This window comes from Psammomys obesus, unplaced genomic scaffold (assembly GCF_907164565.1).
Source record: "Psammomys obesus unplaced genomic scaffold, mPsaObe1.curated_primary_1811, whole genome shotgun sequence".
NCBI classification, from domain to species: Eukaryota; Metazoa; Chordata; class Mammalia; order Rodentia; family Muridae; genus Psammomys; species Psammomys obesus.
The window spans coordinates 66-17,228 of NW_026596155.1; the positions used below are offsets into that span (position 1 = coordinate 66).

Consider the following 17,163-nt stretch of genomic DNA (forward strand, 5'->3'; position numbering starts at 1 on the left):
TGACAGTGGAGCCTGGGTGACAGTGGAGCCTGGGTGACAGTGGAGCCCAAGGAGACTTGGAGCACAGCAGGATGCCATGGTCCTGACACAGGGTACAAAAGCAGCAGCTGCTGCAAATTCTGCAAACAGCTACAATCACTGCTGTGCATTTCCACCCCTGTGTCCCTCTACTGCCTTGTATCTCTTGGATTTGGCAGCTCACAAATCTGCTGAAAGAGCAGATTTCTTTTTTTTTTTTCTTTCTTTTGTGAGGACAAAGCTGTGAGTATGAAGTCATCTATCTCATCCTGACCAGAAACTGATCAAGATTTTGTATAAGACAAGTGCCCAGACCACACCAGGAGGGAGGAAATGTGAAGTAAGGTCCCCACAATACAGGTTATCTCAAAAGTATTTTAAAGCACAAATTTGCATTTCTATTATTCATTATTATTTTGAATATCAAAGAGATGTAATATCAGCATATTCCTCTCTTGTTTATATATCAAAATCAAATTATGACAATGATCACAGAAAGTGAAGGTACTGAAACTTTAAAACAGTACACTCTAGTTTTGTTTAAAAATCTGTGTTTCTATTTTAATGGCATTGGACAAAAATGAGATTTCCATCTCAACATACTGAAATATGTGTTTTTATCAATTGCAGGATATATCCTCTAATAGGTCATTTCACATACACACACCCACACACACACACAACTTTTATTTCTTGAAGTCCTCCAGTGTGTGAGGCAGAGAGACAGCCTGAATGCTGGCAGGCAAAGCTCACCACAGTTCACCCTTGCTGCCCTGATATGCTTGGGCTTGGCCCACAGAATCATAATCTATATATGTAGAAACTCTGTGCCCTTGTTAGACTATAAGAGCAGCCCATGTCCAACTCAAATGTTCTAAAACAAGGAACTCAAATCCACAACAAAAACACCAAGACCAATTGTCAAGAGGCCACAAAGAGCACTTTCTGCATATTATCTACACCGTGGAGAAGAAGGGTCCAAACACATTCACACCTGCTTGGTGCACATGACTCACTCTGGGGAACAGGCATAGAAGAGTGTGAACCCTGAAAGGACAGGCTGCCCTCTGAGTGTACTAGCATCCTGTGTCCCCACTGCAGCACTGAACCCAAGCTTACATTACTTGGTTCTGACATCTGCTGAGTTCTTCTGTGTTGTGTTCTAGACAGAAGGTTTGTCCCAAGAATTCATTGTGCAACAAAGCCTGTAACACAAACAGGAACCCAGAAAGGCAAATAGTTTTATATTTCCAAGTTTCCAAAAGAATGAATACAGCTGACTTCAAGTTCAGTCTTTACTGGTATTTGCAATTGTTCTTAAACACAAGACCTACTAGGTTTATAGTCTGCCCAGCAAAGCAATCAGGAGGTTTAGGATTGAAATGATGGTGCTTCCAATCAACTAAGAGAAGGATAATCTAACTACATTACCCCAGACCTCCTCCTTCCATACCCTCTAAGTCCATAACCCTGTAAACACTGTCCTTAAAACAGCACAATTCATTGAGTGAGTGTTATTGATTTAGAGTAACAATATTGTTTGCTTTTCATCAAAAGCAATTGTGACTGTGGGAGTTTTGAAGTATTTGAAGACACACTTTCCTACGGAGATAAGCTTGTAAAGCCAATAAGGTTAAGGGTATCACATGATTTGTTTCTTTTAATTTCCTGATATGAACTATATATCATTGTCTCTGATCCTTTTATCCTTTCCTGTTTTGGGTAGAAACACTGTGATAGGTGTAGAGGAATTTTAATTCAGAACAAGGCTCCTCTGGCAAGAGAGCACATCCAAAGACCTTCTAGGTCTGTGTGATCCAGCAGGAATACAAACACACCTTTGATCCAGGAGACAGAGACAAGCAGATTTGGGCTCAAGGCCAGCATGGTAAAGAGAAAGTTTCAGGTAAACAAACAAACAAACAAACAAACAATTTAGGGCCAGGTGTGGTGGTACACACATTTAATCCCAAATAATTAAGGTAAAGTTAGTTTGTAGAAGGAAGCACCCATGTTTGGATATGTTGTTTCATTGAGTGGCAGAGAAAGTAACCAAACAGAGAAAGATTTGAGAGAACAGGATATGCCCAACTAAAAGAACAGAAAGGGATGTTACTTAAGGGAGCAACACAGAGAATGAGAGAGAGTGAAGGCAGTTTTACAAGGTCAGTAAAGAGAGACATTGCAGAGAGAGAACTCAGGTGAAAACCAAATGAGCCAGAGGAGGAAAAGGAGTCAGGAGATTAGAGCAGATTGCTTGAGTTAGTGTGAGGCCAAGCAGAGCAACTGAAGGGCAGAGAGAGAAGCAAGTTTGAATAAGTCAGCTGGGAGAGGAGTTGGAGCCAGTACAGCTGAGTTGAACCAGCCAGCCCAGAGCTCAGTAAGAACAAGAAAGGTTGAGCTTATTGAGCAGGGAGTCTCAGAAGCTGAAAATGTCCTAGGCCTTGTTTAGATTGTAGAGATACCAGAAGCTTGCAGGACTAGGCCCAGGTTAGCAGACAGAGGCAGTAAGTGTCAAGACAACAACTGAAACAGGAGAATAAAAGTTCCTTTTTCATGTGTGTTTTTCATCATATCGTCCATCTTTTCTCTACTCTGAGATTTCTCTCAGCTTTCATTCCTCAAATTACCCAGATGACTTACTGACCTAGGGTTAACTAACTCTTATATAAATGTCCTCCTCTCTTGCTCCTGGAAGGATCTTCCTGGGTCAGAGTTGCTCAGAGCCTATATCTGCGGAAAGAGCATGGTTGAGATTCGTTTCCTTTACTGTGGTTGGAGGACGCAGTACAGTGCCAGAAAGGACAGTTTACCTGGAATCCATAGTGAGGGATGTTAAAGTACTGAATCCATGAGAGTGCAGGCAGTAAGCTTCCAAAATATAGGGACAGACCTGAGGAAACCTACAGAGAGCAGAGACATGAGTCAGAACTAGCCCGGTGACTGAGACTTCTACAAAAGAGTCCGTCTTCAAGACCCCTACATCCTTCTGACCAGTTCAGTTCAGATCAGACTTTTTTTTTTAAACATTCTTTCGATTAACTCCAGACAGAAGCCTTCACTCTTGGTAAAGCCAGGACTATCCATGTGTTTAAACAGTAGAAACTGTTCCTCAACTCTGCAGAAGTGAAACCCTTTGGATGCTTACATTACATTTATAGTGGAATGCAACCTATGCAAAATCCTCTATACTTTAAATACATCCGTACCACATACGTGAAATCCTCATCATCATATCTAATTTGTGTAACTCTACAATTTATAGTGCATAGTTCAGGGGATGGAGATATTCAGACCAGAGCATGTTTGTTTCAAATATTTTCAATATGTGGTTAGTTAAACCTTTGACAATATGACAGGCCAAGAATAGTGACGATTCTAATAAAACGGCTGCCATCTACATCAAGGAACACATATGGGAAGAATGCTGTCCTGCCTCTTTTATGTCAACTTGACACAAGCTAAATTCACTGGAAAGGAGCGACCCTCCATTAAGAAAATGCCTTTATGAGATCAGCTGAAGTGAAGCCAGGGGGGTGTTTCTTTATTAGTGACTGATGGGAGAGGGCCCAGGCCATTGTGTGCAGTGCCATCCCTGGCTGGTGGTCCTGGGTTCTATAAGAAAGCAGGCTGAGCATCCATGGAGAGCAAGCCAATAAGCAGCACCTCCATGGCCTCTGCATCTGCTTCTGCCGCCAGGTTCCTGTCCCAACATCCTTTGGTGGTGAATAGTGATAAAGAAGTGTCAGCTGAACAAGTCCTTTCCTCCCTAAATTGTTTGGCGATAATGTTTCATCTCTGCAATAGAAATCCTAACTACGACAAGCACCAAACCTCATAAACCCACTTTTTCTCCCAAAGATAAATAGAACTTTCTCTTTACAAGAATTTTCAGTCTCTATTCATGACTTTGGGAGTAATTTGGAATTCAATTAAAATAAAACTTAAGATAACTTGAAGCTGAGCACTCATAAACTGCACAATGTGGAAGAGCAGACAATGTGACCAAAGCCCCAGTTAAGAGCCCGCAAACCTCAGCATCCCAACAGAGGGGGCAAAAAGACTGGTGGAAATAAACAAGAGACAGCTGTGATATTCACATATAACTTGCCATATCTGGCCTTCAGTATCCTAGACCATCAAAGCAATGGCTGTGGGGACACGCATTCAGACTTGACCAGGGCGAATGCTCCCACACCATATACAGCATCTGGCTTCAGACCCAATTCTTATGAACATTCAGGTTCCTCAGCTACCAGCCAACACCAATGCCAGCCAGATGGCTAAAGGCCAGTGTCAGAACACACTCAACAAGGGCCAGGGCACTACAGTGCCAGCAGAGCCCAGCTGTCCTAGCAGAGCAAGTCCTAGATATCCTGACACGGGCAAAGCACGGAAGGATGACCTTAAATCCAACCACAGCAGAAATGATACAAACATCAGCACACAATGCTCTACTTACGGATATGCTTGGTGGGAAATGTGGAATCTAGTTCCTCTTGTCTGTTGACTGATACACATTAAGTGTGTAATATGTGGGCATGGAAGACTAAGACTAGGCAACCAGTTTTACAGAGATAGCAGAAGCAGGCCCACACAGGGGGCTGACTTAGTTGTGCGGACTTAGTTGTGTGGACTATTCCTAACACTTTCCAGCACAGGGGCAAACCTGAGACAGACTCCTCATAGGAAAACGTACATTGCTCAGGACCTTCACTCTCCCATGCATGGCTAGTGAATAAACCAAGCCTTCTCTTCTGTGGTTAAAATGGCAGGCAAGTCTCCTACACCAGCAAGAAAGGAAGGCAGCCATCTGTTCCTTCTGTGAGGGAATCAGCCAATCACAGTGGTTTCCTGAAATTCCAGTTCATTATGGTTTTGCAATAGGATCCCAAGAAATGTTTCCTGAAAGGGCATGTTAACTACATCATAGAAGTACATGAGAGGAGAAGCCAGGGAGGAGGGGCAAAGGTGACTCCATTTCCACTGCAGACCATAATAAGCTGCAGCATAAGGCCTCATTGCCAGAGCACTGATTTGTGAGAAGGAACACAAGGAAATCTATTCTCTCAGAAAATCCCCTCACCAGCATGAACACAAAGTAGATCGTCACCAGCGGTGTTGGCACAGCCTCGGCTTTCTTCCCTGCACGTACAGACAGTGGCAGGGAGCTTGCAGAATAAGTCAGCAGCGTGATGGTGAACATCATGGCGAAGAAGCCCTCCACACTTGCTATTACACCTTAGAGAGAAAAGAAGTGTGTCAGCCCAGCAGCCAGGTCAATGGAATTGTACAGTTTTCAGACAACGCTTTCATCATCAGAGGGACTCATGACAGCTTCAAAGTTACCTGACTACTCTGCATCTCCAGTGTCATTATTTCCTTCCATGTGACTGCATAAGACCTGTTCTTCTTCATACATGATTGATGACATCCTGACAAGGAGAATTGCAGGCACACAACTGGCCAAAATCCTACTGCCTTCTCCCAGGGGAAATCACTAGGTCAAAACACTCATGTGCACATTCCCCAGCGATTACTCTAATTTCACTAGTCATAAATGTGGGATGAGGACTGCACCATTTTGGTCACTTTAGCACAAGCTAGGGTCACAAAGAAAGAGGGAGCCTCATCAGGAGAATGCTTCTGCCAGACTGTGAGGACTCAGGAGGGTGTGGGAACGCCCATGCTGGGCAGGTGGCCCTGGGTTACAGGAGAAAGCAGGCCAAGAGAGCCATGGCAGCCAGCAGGCAGGCAGCACCCTCCACGGCCTGTGCCCCTTCCTGCCTCCAGGCTCTTGCCCCGACTTCCCTTCCAGACTTGCTGTGAGCTCACAATAGGGAGCTAAACAACCACAGGGTGGTTTTAGCCTTAGAGGACAGAGGCGCCTCCACTTCAGTGTCCCAGAAAATCACCACAAAACTGCTGTGGAGTGGGCAGCAGGCCTCCTGGGCTGATGTGTAGTCTGTGTGGAGCAGAACCTCCAAGTCACACATAGTCCTGTGTTTCTGTAACAGTCACAAGCAAGCAGGGTAGAGTCTGGGGAGCTGAGTTCCCAGTTGCTCAAAAATGCCATTAATGTTGTTATTGTGCCTATAATGCATGAGTGTGTACAGGAGTGCGCGTGTCATGACATGCATTGTGTCATGATGCACACATGGGGTTGAAGGGCAGCTTTCTGGAGTGACTGTCTCTTCCACTGTGGATTCTGCTGCTCACACTCAGGGTGTCAGCTTGCAGGACAAGCACATTTACACATAAGCTGTGCCAGGACATAAACCTTGGGGATAAATCTCTTCTAAAACTAAGTCTAAGCATTATGAGCACTTGTTTTTTATAGATGTGCCTGTGTGCATGCATGTTTATACATGTGGGTGTGAAAAGTATGGAAATTCTAGAGTCTAGGATGAAGCCAAATTGTAGTGCACAAATGAATCTGTGTCTATAGTTTAAGTGATGGTTTATATTATATGATTTCAATGAATCATTATTCAGTGTCCTCTCTCTTTGTAAGATGGCAGCATAGGACACTGTATACATTAGGAGTTTTACACACATACACATATTTGTGAGATATTATCCACTTTGTGTACTTTATTTCCATGTAGACACACTTACGTATGAACCCGGAGGAAGCACACAGCTGAGACGTGGCTCAGCGTTTAAGAGAAGCCCAGGGTTCAGTTCCCAGGAGCACAGGGTGGCTCCTTCTCCTGTAACTCCTGTTCCACACTCAACATCCTGTTCTGGCCTCCATTCAGTTAGTGCACGTGTGTGCACACAGACCACACTCAGGCAAACACGCAAATGAAAGAAAAAGCTTTAGAATACACATGGATAGCTATTTAGTAAATGATTTTGCTCTCTTGGCACTGTCTGAAGTGTGAGAGTTATTCCTACACTCATTATAACACACAGAGGAACTTAGTGAAACCACGGTTTCATTAACAACTTTTGGTGTTCCTTTTGAACAAGTCTTGGAGCCTCTCCTCAGGCTGAACACCTGTTTGGCCAGCACAGGGTGGAGACATGCTTTTCTACTTGAAGGCTTGCCACAGTTGTACAGACCACAAGACACTCCTAACAGACACAAGACCTGCTCTCTGGTTTGTTCCTTACCTGCTATGCCATATGTTATAGGAGTAAACAGAAGAATTGGCAGTAACCGCCTGGGTCCCAGCTCTGCCAGCAGCTTCCCAAGGAAGTACGGCAGCACTCCGTAGTACCCGCTGGTGTGCTCGTGTCTGCAGAAACAACAGGACCCATCACACATCCTAGGTTAGTGCAGAAGGCACAGGTGAGATGCTGGCTACACTGACCTCTGCTACCTCAGGAGCTAACAGGACAGTGTCCCCTGAGCTCCTGGCCTACTCCTGTATGCCCACATCTTAGAGGGCAGAGTTCCCTGTGCTCCCAGCAGTCTCCCACACACCCTGTCTTAGAGATCAGCACCCCCAGGCCACCACCCTCAGGATATCTCACTATGACTCCCCATCAGAGAACTCTCCCATTGTCCACTCTGGCTCAGAGCAGCCCCTGCGGGGAAACAGGCCACTGTCCCCACTATCCTTGGACTCTGCTTCCTGAGGAGCAGTGCTCAGCACCCCAACTCAGAAGGTGCTCATGGAGACTCCTATCTGACCCCATCCTACAGAGAAGATGACACTGCCACTCTGAGGTCACCATGCCATGCTAGGCCACCACATCCTGCTCTTCTGCATCTCTCACTGGAGAGACTTCTTCCTCCAATAATCTCACTCTACACAGGACCCCTTACCACCTACTACACCTGGTCCTGCCCCTCCCAGCATCTTTCTTGGTGTCTTTATTCTCTCTTTCTCTCTCTCTCTCTCAGAAAGGACTGCTAGTGCAGGCTGGCCTCAAACTCCACATGTAGGCAAGAATGACCATCCTCCTGTCCCTGTCCCCATGACCTGGGAGCCAGGGTACACCAGCCATGCTAAGGCTTACGTGGTTCTGTGAATCTACCCCAGGGCTTCATGCACTCTGCCAACTGAGCTGCGCCCTCAGCTCCTCTCTGAGGACTCCTTTACTTGAAGTGCTTGTGTCTTTGAAGCAGTGAATCCTAAGCACAGGCCAGCAGGAGAGGGTGTCCCATGTTTGAACACCCAGGCATTAAACAGCCCTCTGCTGCACAGCTGCCCCCTTGCTCTGCATAACTGCCCCTGGCTCTGTCCAGCCCTTCATCCTAGGGGGCTACTCTCCTGCCTCTGGGCAGCTTTGCCTCCCAAACTCCCATTTGCTGCTAAACCCAGGACACATAGGCTACATCAAACCCCTGACATATTTTGGTGGGTTCAGGAGTGAACTGTGATTTTCGACCCCCTACTGCTGCTTTGTCTGCAAAACTGATGTCTGAGGACAGCAACCCAGATCTGAAACTTTCGTTGAGCTGCAGATACTTCTCCTCATGATTTCCCATCCATTTTTCCAATTAACATTAGTAATCTCTTTCCAGCCTTCAAAACACATGGTGAACACCACATTTCATAACTTGTCTACTTTTGAAATGAACAAAGACAAAAGGGGAAAAAAATGCTGGTAATTCATGAATTCACACTCTAGACCAAACTCTGAGAGTGATCAACTTGATGAGGAAGGGCTGAGGCCTGCTGGAGCAGGGGCTACTCACAGAAAGCGATCCCTGTCAAACACAAAGATCTCCCCTGCAGACATGCTGGTGATGCACTGGAAGCCTGTGAGCAGGAAAAGCAGGAAGACTCTGCCAGGAGACAATGGATGCAAAAGCAAATCGCAAATTCAACATTAGCACAGTTTCTTCCCACCCGAGCTTGTTCAGCAGAATAAATGACATCACACAGATTTTTGTTAAAAGTAAAATAAAAGCAGGACTGGAGAGACGACTCCCCAGGAAAGAGTGCTCGTGGCTCTAGCAAAGGCCCCAGGTTTGGTGCAGACACCCAGGCTGTGGGTCCCAACCATGTATGGCAGGATTTCTGGGATCCTGTGCTAGCGAGTTTCATGTCGACTTGACAGAAGCCAGAATTATCTGAGAGCAGAGAACCTCAACGGGTAAATGATTCCAAAAGATGCAGCTGTGGGCACACCTGCAGGGCATTTTCTTAATTAGTGATTGGTGGGGGAGGGCCCCGCCTATGGTGGGTGGAGCCATCCCTGGGCTGTGGTCCTGGGTTCTGTACTGAAGCAGGCAGAGTAAGCCACAAAGCAGCACCCTCCATGGCCTCTGTATCAGCTGCTGCCTGCAAGCCCCTGTCCTGTTTGGGATGGATTTCCACACCCTCATATGATCGCCACGGGCACCAGGGCAAACATGTGGTGCATAGACATACATGCAGACAACACTCATACACATAAAAATTTAAATAAGTAGTTTTAAAAAGAAAGAAAAGAAAACTGTAGAGATATTCTGCTTTTTTTTCTTTTTAAAAAAAAGGGGGGTGGGGGTGGGGAGAGGGCAGAGGTTGTCAGAAGCTGTGAGTCCTGTGGATCATTTGCCTACTCTGTCTTCAAAGCAGTTTCTAGTGACCAAAGTGGGTCCTCTAAACCCCAGCAACATGGCAATGAGCCCTAATGTAACCACCCTGGAGTGTGTCTTTTAGGAGTTAACTAGTTTCAGATGAAATCATGAAAGTGGAGGCCCATAGTATCAAGTGTCATCTGTGTCCTCACAGGGGAGAGACAGCAACAGAGTCTCTGCCATGACAGGGCTCTGAGGGAAGGAGCCAGACAGGAAGAGCCCAGGAGAGAATCCTCACCTCAGAGAGAAGAGGAGAGCCTGGGAGAGAATCCTCACCTCAGAGAAAAGGTACAGAGCCCTGGAGAGAAGGGGAAGAGCCCTGGAGAGAATCCTCACCTTGGACCCTCTTGCTGCACAGTGTAGACACATTTATTTTTAAATCCACTAAGCTGTGGTATGCAGTCATGGCAGCCCAACCTGTCACTTCAATTAACTAACAGTCAGTATCATTCCTAATACAGAGAAGAGGAGAGCTAAATACAGCTCCAAGGGGTTTTCATATTCAGTTAGCCATTTCGCTTTTACAGATGAGCAAGGATAAACAATCATGAAACAATGGCAGGAATCCAGCTCAGCAGCTTACTATGGATACACAGAGAGTCATCTTTAAAGCTTTAATGATCATCCCTGAAACAGGCCAACCATCTTCCTGTGTGGCTTCAATGAGCTCAAAATAAATCCAGACATGCTTATTTGTGAAGAAATAATTTTTGTTCATGTGATAAGGGTAGTAAGAACGAAGAAGGGGGATAAGAGACCCCCTGTGGCTGTATGTTTCCTGGACACACGTCAAATTCCTCCAAGACAAATGGAGTGATTAGGGTCCTAACAGCCTGATGCATAGCACATAGCAAATGAGTCAGGACTCAGAGACTCTCTTTGTATGAGTACGCAGTGATGTACAGATATACAGATCAGAAGAGAGACAAGTCTCCTCCTGCATAAAGAAAAATCCCAGTTTTTTACAACCTACCAAAGGCCATTTTAAAGCAAAGTGTTGGGGGGAAAACCTGAGAACACAATTAATGCTCTGAGAAGAGGAACAAGCATGGCCTCCAGGACTCACCCAACCTGTGAGGCAGAAGCAGAAGGACTGTTGCAGACTCAGGACAGCCTGGGCTGCAGGACAAGCTCCAGGCCTGTCATATAACAACTGTGGTTCTCCCTCAAAGGACCAAATGAGAGCAGAGGACCCGGAAACCCTGTGACCAAACATGGAGCAGAGGTCCTGGTTCTGCCTCCTCTCCTTAGGAGCCAGTCTTCCTTTGCAAGGCTCAACTCTTTTCCCTCTACACTCCTAAATGCAAAACTCTCTCTCTCCCCACTCCTCCATTCCCACACACACATGATCTGAGGTGCTCAGCATTCTCCCTCTCTCTGTCTCCAATAAACTGTCTTCAAGTTCCCAGCTGTGTTCACTTTTCTATGTTTTTGTCGACAAAACCAAGAATTTAGGAAGGGAACCTCGTGGCCCTGCCTACAGTTAACTGTATCTGTCGCATCCACTTACTGATCTGATTTTTAAATATTATAGTTACACATTAACAAATTACAGTTATATATTTAAGGTATAAAAGAAATATAATTCATGAACAACTTTCTGAAATAATTATAACAAACTGAATTAGGTGATCTGCATCTCCACAAATACACATCTTTTTATGGTACCTCATTTGAGATATATTCTTTGAAATGTGTAGTATATTTGCTGGATTGATGTTGGTATAATGTTCTTTTGAAATGTATACACCTTAGCCTTGTTCATTCAAATGCTGATTTCTCTCCTCCCCACCCCCCACCTCCCACCCACCCCCCGCCAACTCTCTGGTTTCAATCCGGATATTGTGTTGTGATACTTATTCTAAGCATCCTGTCTCAACTTTGTGTAAACAGGCCAAAATAAAGCAACTAGACACAATGTTGAACTGGGAGGAGCCAGAGGACAGGAAAGAGGGGAGGACCTAGAGGGCAGGAAATGAGTGGGAGGAGAAGGGGGGAGAGGAGAGTTTGGAGAACAGAGGGAGAGAGATCACCCTCTGTAACTACGTGGAGATGGACTGAACCTAAGATTTCACAAAAAGCAAGTATAATGGGTCAATCTAAATCTTAGGAAACTATGAGGGCTTGGAGGTTTAGGATGGAGTAACTATTGCCCAGCATTGTGTTCTAGGTTAACTAAATAAACCCAGTCTCTGTATGGTGATTTGGTTAAACAGCTGTTTAGGACCAACAGCAGCTTTACCAGGAGATAATTAATAGTAAATATTAATAGTTATTTACAACAGTTCTGTACATTTCAATAGAAAAGAATTGTACTTCTCCAGTTTAGCAGATTTTATACTCTCAGCACAGATGTATCTCCTCAACCCACACTGCCTCTGGCAATCAACACTGTAAGACATGCTGACCAAAGGTTGGTTGCCTAATAATACACAAGCTAGTGAAACCTGTGTTTATCTCTCTCTGCTGGGATTATTTTTCTTTGGGTTATGTTCCTCAAACCTTCAGTTCTGTCCCCAATCTTCAGTTCTACCCATATTGCCATATACCCCATTTTAAAGATAAGCAGCCTTCCAGTTCCCATTTTCCTCACCAGTTGCCTGTGCTACACACTTAAGCTCCATCCCTTGGTCACTGTACAATGCTCCAGTGAGCTTCAGGCTGCAGATGCATTTGGGGAAATTCTTTCAGGGTATATGTGAGTACAAACAGGACAAATTCCAGGGTCTATTAGACGATGGTGAGGAAGTGTTTAAGTCCTGCTTAAGTTACTGCTGCTGTGATGAACACGATAAACCAAGCAACTTGGAGAGCACGGGGTTCATTTGGCTTCATACCCCAGGAAACAGTCCATCCCTGAGGGAAACCAGAGTAGACTTAAGGCAGGAATTGGAGGCCAGAATGGGAGCTGAGGCCACAGAGGAGAGCTTCTTACTGGCTTGCATCTCATGGCTTGCTCAACCTGCTTTCTTGTACAACTCAACTGCCCCAAGCTGGCACTGCCCAGTATGGGCTGGTCTTTGCTACATCACTCATCAACCAAGAATATACCCAGTCTTGTCTATGAGCCAATCTGATAGATGCATTTTCTTAATTGGGGTTCATTTTCCCACACGACTCTACCCTGTGCTTAACAGACAAAAAACAAACAAACAAAAAACTGACAAGCATACTAACCAAAAGAATCAGTGACTAATCAGGAAGCATGAAATAAAACACACAAAAAGGCCATTTTCACACAGTCCAATTTCTTCTAAATCACTGGTAGCAGAGGAAGTGAAAAACACTTGAGAGCATTTCACAAATTCTGAAAGCATATGAAGACACCACTAATAAAGCTAGTCCTTCTGCATTTCCCAAGAGCATATCCACCTCCGGCCTTCCGGACTTTACTTCTGAGTGCTTCCTGTGAAAGTGACTACACTGTGTCTCTGTGCTCTCTTCTGTGCTGGCTTAAGATGTGCCATGTCCACAGGGCACAGACTAGGCACTGGCAGGTTTGGAAAGTGTTCAGGCTGTGGGCTTCTGGAAGGTGACAAGAGGACAGCCTGAAAACAGCTGAAAGAATCCACTCACTGTAGACTTACTGAAACAAGGTCAGATCTACACAGACAGAAACTCACACAGCAGCTGGTGTTTATGCTTCTGCTCATCAGATTTCCCACACATTAATCAGACCTGTGGGGTTGGGCTGGTGGCCCATTCAGCAAGGTGTTTGCCATGCAGCCATGAGGACCTGAGTTCAGAGCCTAAATCCCATGTGAGAGGCTGGCACACTTCAAATCAGAAACTCAGTGCTGATGGATACAGACAGGGACACTTGGAACTCACTGGTCAGCCAGCAAAGCCAGCTAGTGAGCTCTAGGTTCAGGGAGAGACCCTGCCTCAAAAGACAACATGCAAAGTCATCGAGGAATCCTGGCATCAACTTCTGGCCTCCAGTGTAGACACATGGATATTGACCCACATTCAATGCAGATACACCCACATAAACATGAATGTACCCCACACAAGCATGTACAAAGTACACATGATACTACATACACATAGACAAACACATTCACACAAATACACACTTATATGCACACATATACAATGCCCACACACATACCCTTACAAAATCATGACCATTTAAAATGAGAAAATGGATTCTCCAGAAAATTGATACAGCATCCAATGGACTGAGAGTTATTTTCTTAGATCTCTCATTTAAAACAAGAGAGAACATAAGTTCAGGAGAAGATGTGGACAATCAGGAGCCTGTGTCTGCTGCTGTGAGAATATAAAATAGTACAGAGGAGGTGGAGACACAAAGCCTTTCCTCAAGTAACACCATGGCAAACCAGCTCTATATCTTAAGGAGTAAAAGACTGGATTCAAACAGACTTGCTGGTCCACTCAGCAGCAGCAGTCATATGAGCCAAAGGTGAGAGCAACCCACATTTCCAGCCACAGACAAAGGGAAGCAGCATGTGCACACATTATTCAGACTTTACTCTGCCTTACAGAGCCCCACACCTGCCACACTGTGCTGAGCCTGAGAACATTACGCTTATGTAAACAAGCCAGCCAAAACAATCAAGAACCCATCAAAACAACAATAAGACTCCAATTTATGATGCCAGTTCAGGGATCCTGTGTTAGTCATACTTCAAGACAGAAAGCAGAATGGCTGCTGCAAGGAAGTGGGAGTGATTAGTATGAGGAGTGTTCTTTCAGAGCTGTGGGACTCCATTTGGGAAGATGAAAAACTTGCCCTAAAGTTATAGTGATAATCAATCTGCATGAAATAATCCTACTCCATACACTAAAACTGGATAAAACCAGTTTCCTTCTGCTGGGTTGCCTCATCCAGCCTCCACATGAGGGTCTGTGCCTAGTCTTACTGTAGCTTGTTATGTCATGCTTGGCTGATGTCACCAGAAAGCCTGCTCTTTTCTTAGGAGAGATGGTTGGGGCATATCTGAGGGGGGAATGAAAAGAACAGGAAATACAGTAGAGACATAATATTTGAAAGAAAATAAAAAGAATTGAAGAAATGTGAAATGTGTATACATGTTCATACTATCCATGCACACACATGTGAAAAGTGATCCCCCGACTGTGCTTTCAGCGTACAGCATAGTCTACCACAGAATAAATGCTTACCTGTGCTTGACACAAATTCCAGGTCTTAAGGATTTATAAAAGTTTGAGCAAAATGACAGCATTTTCTTGAAATCAGGATCCGGGCTTGCTTACCTAGTCTCAACTTCAATACAAACATTTTTTAGCATCCAGAAAGTGATTCCTATAGCTGCTGCCATGAAGACGGTGATAAGGGCCTATCAAAAAGGAAACAGGGGAAAAGAAAAATCTTTGTTAAGACTGAAAGGTACTCAACATACTGGTCATTGTTTTAAGATAGATGGTTTCCCAATGAGAGCTCCACACTTAGATAAGTACTAAGTTTAGGTAAGAGTCCCTGGGAGAACAGAAAACACACATGCTAACAGACCTCTTGTGTGTTAAACTAAAAGTTAAGGTCCTGCAGTCTGAGGCTCTAACAGCACAGAAACTGGAGAAGTTAAGATTTCTCTCAGTGCCCCAGCAGGACCGGCCAGTGTAGGGCCCATTTCAGATATGAAAACAAGGATGACACAGGGTGGAAGAGAATGCAGGCACCTTCAAGGTTGCAGATGGGAGGTCCAAATTTGAAATTTAATTCCTGGGGCAACATGACTGTGGTCCTGGGTACAAGTTTAGACAAAGAAGTGGACAAGTTAAGACACACTGGCCTGTCCAGCCTTAGGACACTGAAAGATATCTCTGCTTGGCAACCAGACTAGATGGCCAGCAGGCCCCCACCCAGATAGTCCTGCCTAATCAGCATGTAACAGGACACTCCAGGCAGTGTGCATGATCAGATATTCCACAGATGGCCGGACCACTGTGGCCCTGGTGCTTAAAACAGACCTATTATTTTAAAGGTCAACGTCCCTCAAGACCCTCTTACCCAATCCTATAATAAAAGGCTTGGACTTCCCCACTCGTGTTTTTTCCCTTTAAAAACCTTGTTCCCTCAGACTGCTGGGCCCTAGTCCTCCTCTTCAACTAGGGAGAATGCTGCAACCTGGGCTTGAGCTTGTAATAAAAGATCCTCATGTTTTTGCCATGCAGTCGATTCCTGACGGTCTTTGTGGGTGTCACGAACTGGGAATAATATCTGGGGGCTGGTCTGGGATCCCCAAGACTATAGGACCCTAGGACTCAAGGAGGATCCTAGACAGGCAGAAAGTGTCTAAGTGTCTCTGTGCAGTGTCTGTGTTTGTGTTTTCTCTCAGTGCTGAAAAGCCTGGAGGTGTCTGTACAAGGGGCAAGATGCGGCTAGGAGCAGATGCACTGTTGTGGGAGATTCAAGGAAGACATACCTGGCCCTGGGGTGGACCAGGAATCCCACTGTCAGTTACTCTGCTCCCTGGGTGTCTCTCAGATTCAGTGGCAGGAATCTGAGAGTCCAAGCTTTTGGATCTATTTCTGTTTACAGTTGAGGAACAGCTACATTGTTCACTTCTGCCTTTCAATTTTGTTCCTTGTGTCTGTGTGTCTTTGTTGGACTGTGGGACTGTGACAAACGCTATAGGACAGACTGCTTCTAACTCCCTAGACTTAACTCTTGCCCATTTTGGGGAACCCTGGTCTGGCAGGTCTCTGCCAAGATTTGGTCTCTGCCACTGCTCAAGTCTCTGGTTGTGAGGGGAGTCAGGTTGCTTGGGAATGCAGCCCACCCAGGGAGAGGCTTCTCTGTAGGCAGGCAGCTCTTAAAGGGGCAACAGCAGCTTCTCAGGTAAGAAAGCTGCAAGCCTCTATGGTCATAAGAATTAGATTCAACAGGTAGCAAGATGTTCCTTCCTTGAAATGACAGCTAAAAGAAGTACAACTAAGTTTTGTAGTTTTGTCTGTTTTGAATATAGAAGTTTCCTATGTTTTGTCTGTCTTGGTTAGATTATTGGTTAGTGAGTATGTTAAGATTTTACATAATTCCTGTCCTATCTTAAAAACCAGGTTTATAAAAATAAAGTTTGAAACTCTAGTTATATAATATATTAAAGCAGCACCTCCATGTGTTTGTATACAAGAACTTTTCTTGCTGGCAGCCAACATTCATGACATCAAAACAATATGCTTGGTAGTGACTTTAGAGGCACTGAATTGTCACACACTGATAAAATTTGGTTTTTACTTTTAAAATTATGGTTATGCTTTGTGACTTCACTCCTAAAAAAGGTACTTTATTTTTATATTGAAAAAACAGTTTCTTCTAAAATGTGTTTGTTTTAAGGTTGCAAAAACAGGTTTTGAAGAATGTTTAAGGCTTTGAAACATTTTAGAGTTAATGAGGCATTTGAAAATAATGACTTTGGGCAGTCTAACAGGGAACCGTTTGGGGGAGGACAAAAGACTTTGCTATTTATTTTATTTATTTTATTAATTTTACCAAATTTTACCAGTTGGCCATACTGTTTGAGCCAATTGAGAAAAATGAAGCTTTTACAGTGTATCATGTCAGAATGGTAAAAATCCATGGAATGACTTAGTGAAAGAAAGAAAGAAAGAAAGAAAGAAAGAAAGAAAGAAAGAAAGAA

General features: G+C 44.6%; 1 protein-coding gene across 1 annotated transcript in view; it reads right to left on the reverse strand.

The window, feature by feature from the left end:
* Positions 1-2,692: 2,692 nt before the first annotated feature.
* Positions 2,693-17,163, reverse strand: part of LOC129667099 (ATP-binding cassette sub-family G member 3-like) — a 40,655-nt gene continuing 26,184 nt past the window's right edge. The window contains exons 10-15 of the mRNA XM_055594541.1: positions 14,780-14,862; positions 8,672-8,761; positions 7,138-7,262; positions 5,105-5,259; positions 2,832-2,921; positions 2,693-2,751 (exon numbers count right to left, since the gene is read on the reverse strand). Coding sequence (XP_055450516.1) covers positions 2,746-2,751; positions 2,832-2,921; positions 5,105-5,259; positions 7,138-7,262; positions 8,672-8,761; positions 14,780-14,862 — 549 coding nt within the window. The 3' untranslated portion in view covers positions 2,693-2,745. The remainder of the gene's footprint in view (positions 2,752-2,831; positions 2,922-5,104; positions 5,260-7,137; positions 7,263-8,671; positions 8,762-14,779; positions 14,863-17,163) is intronic.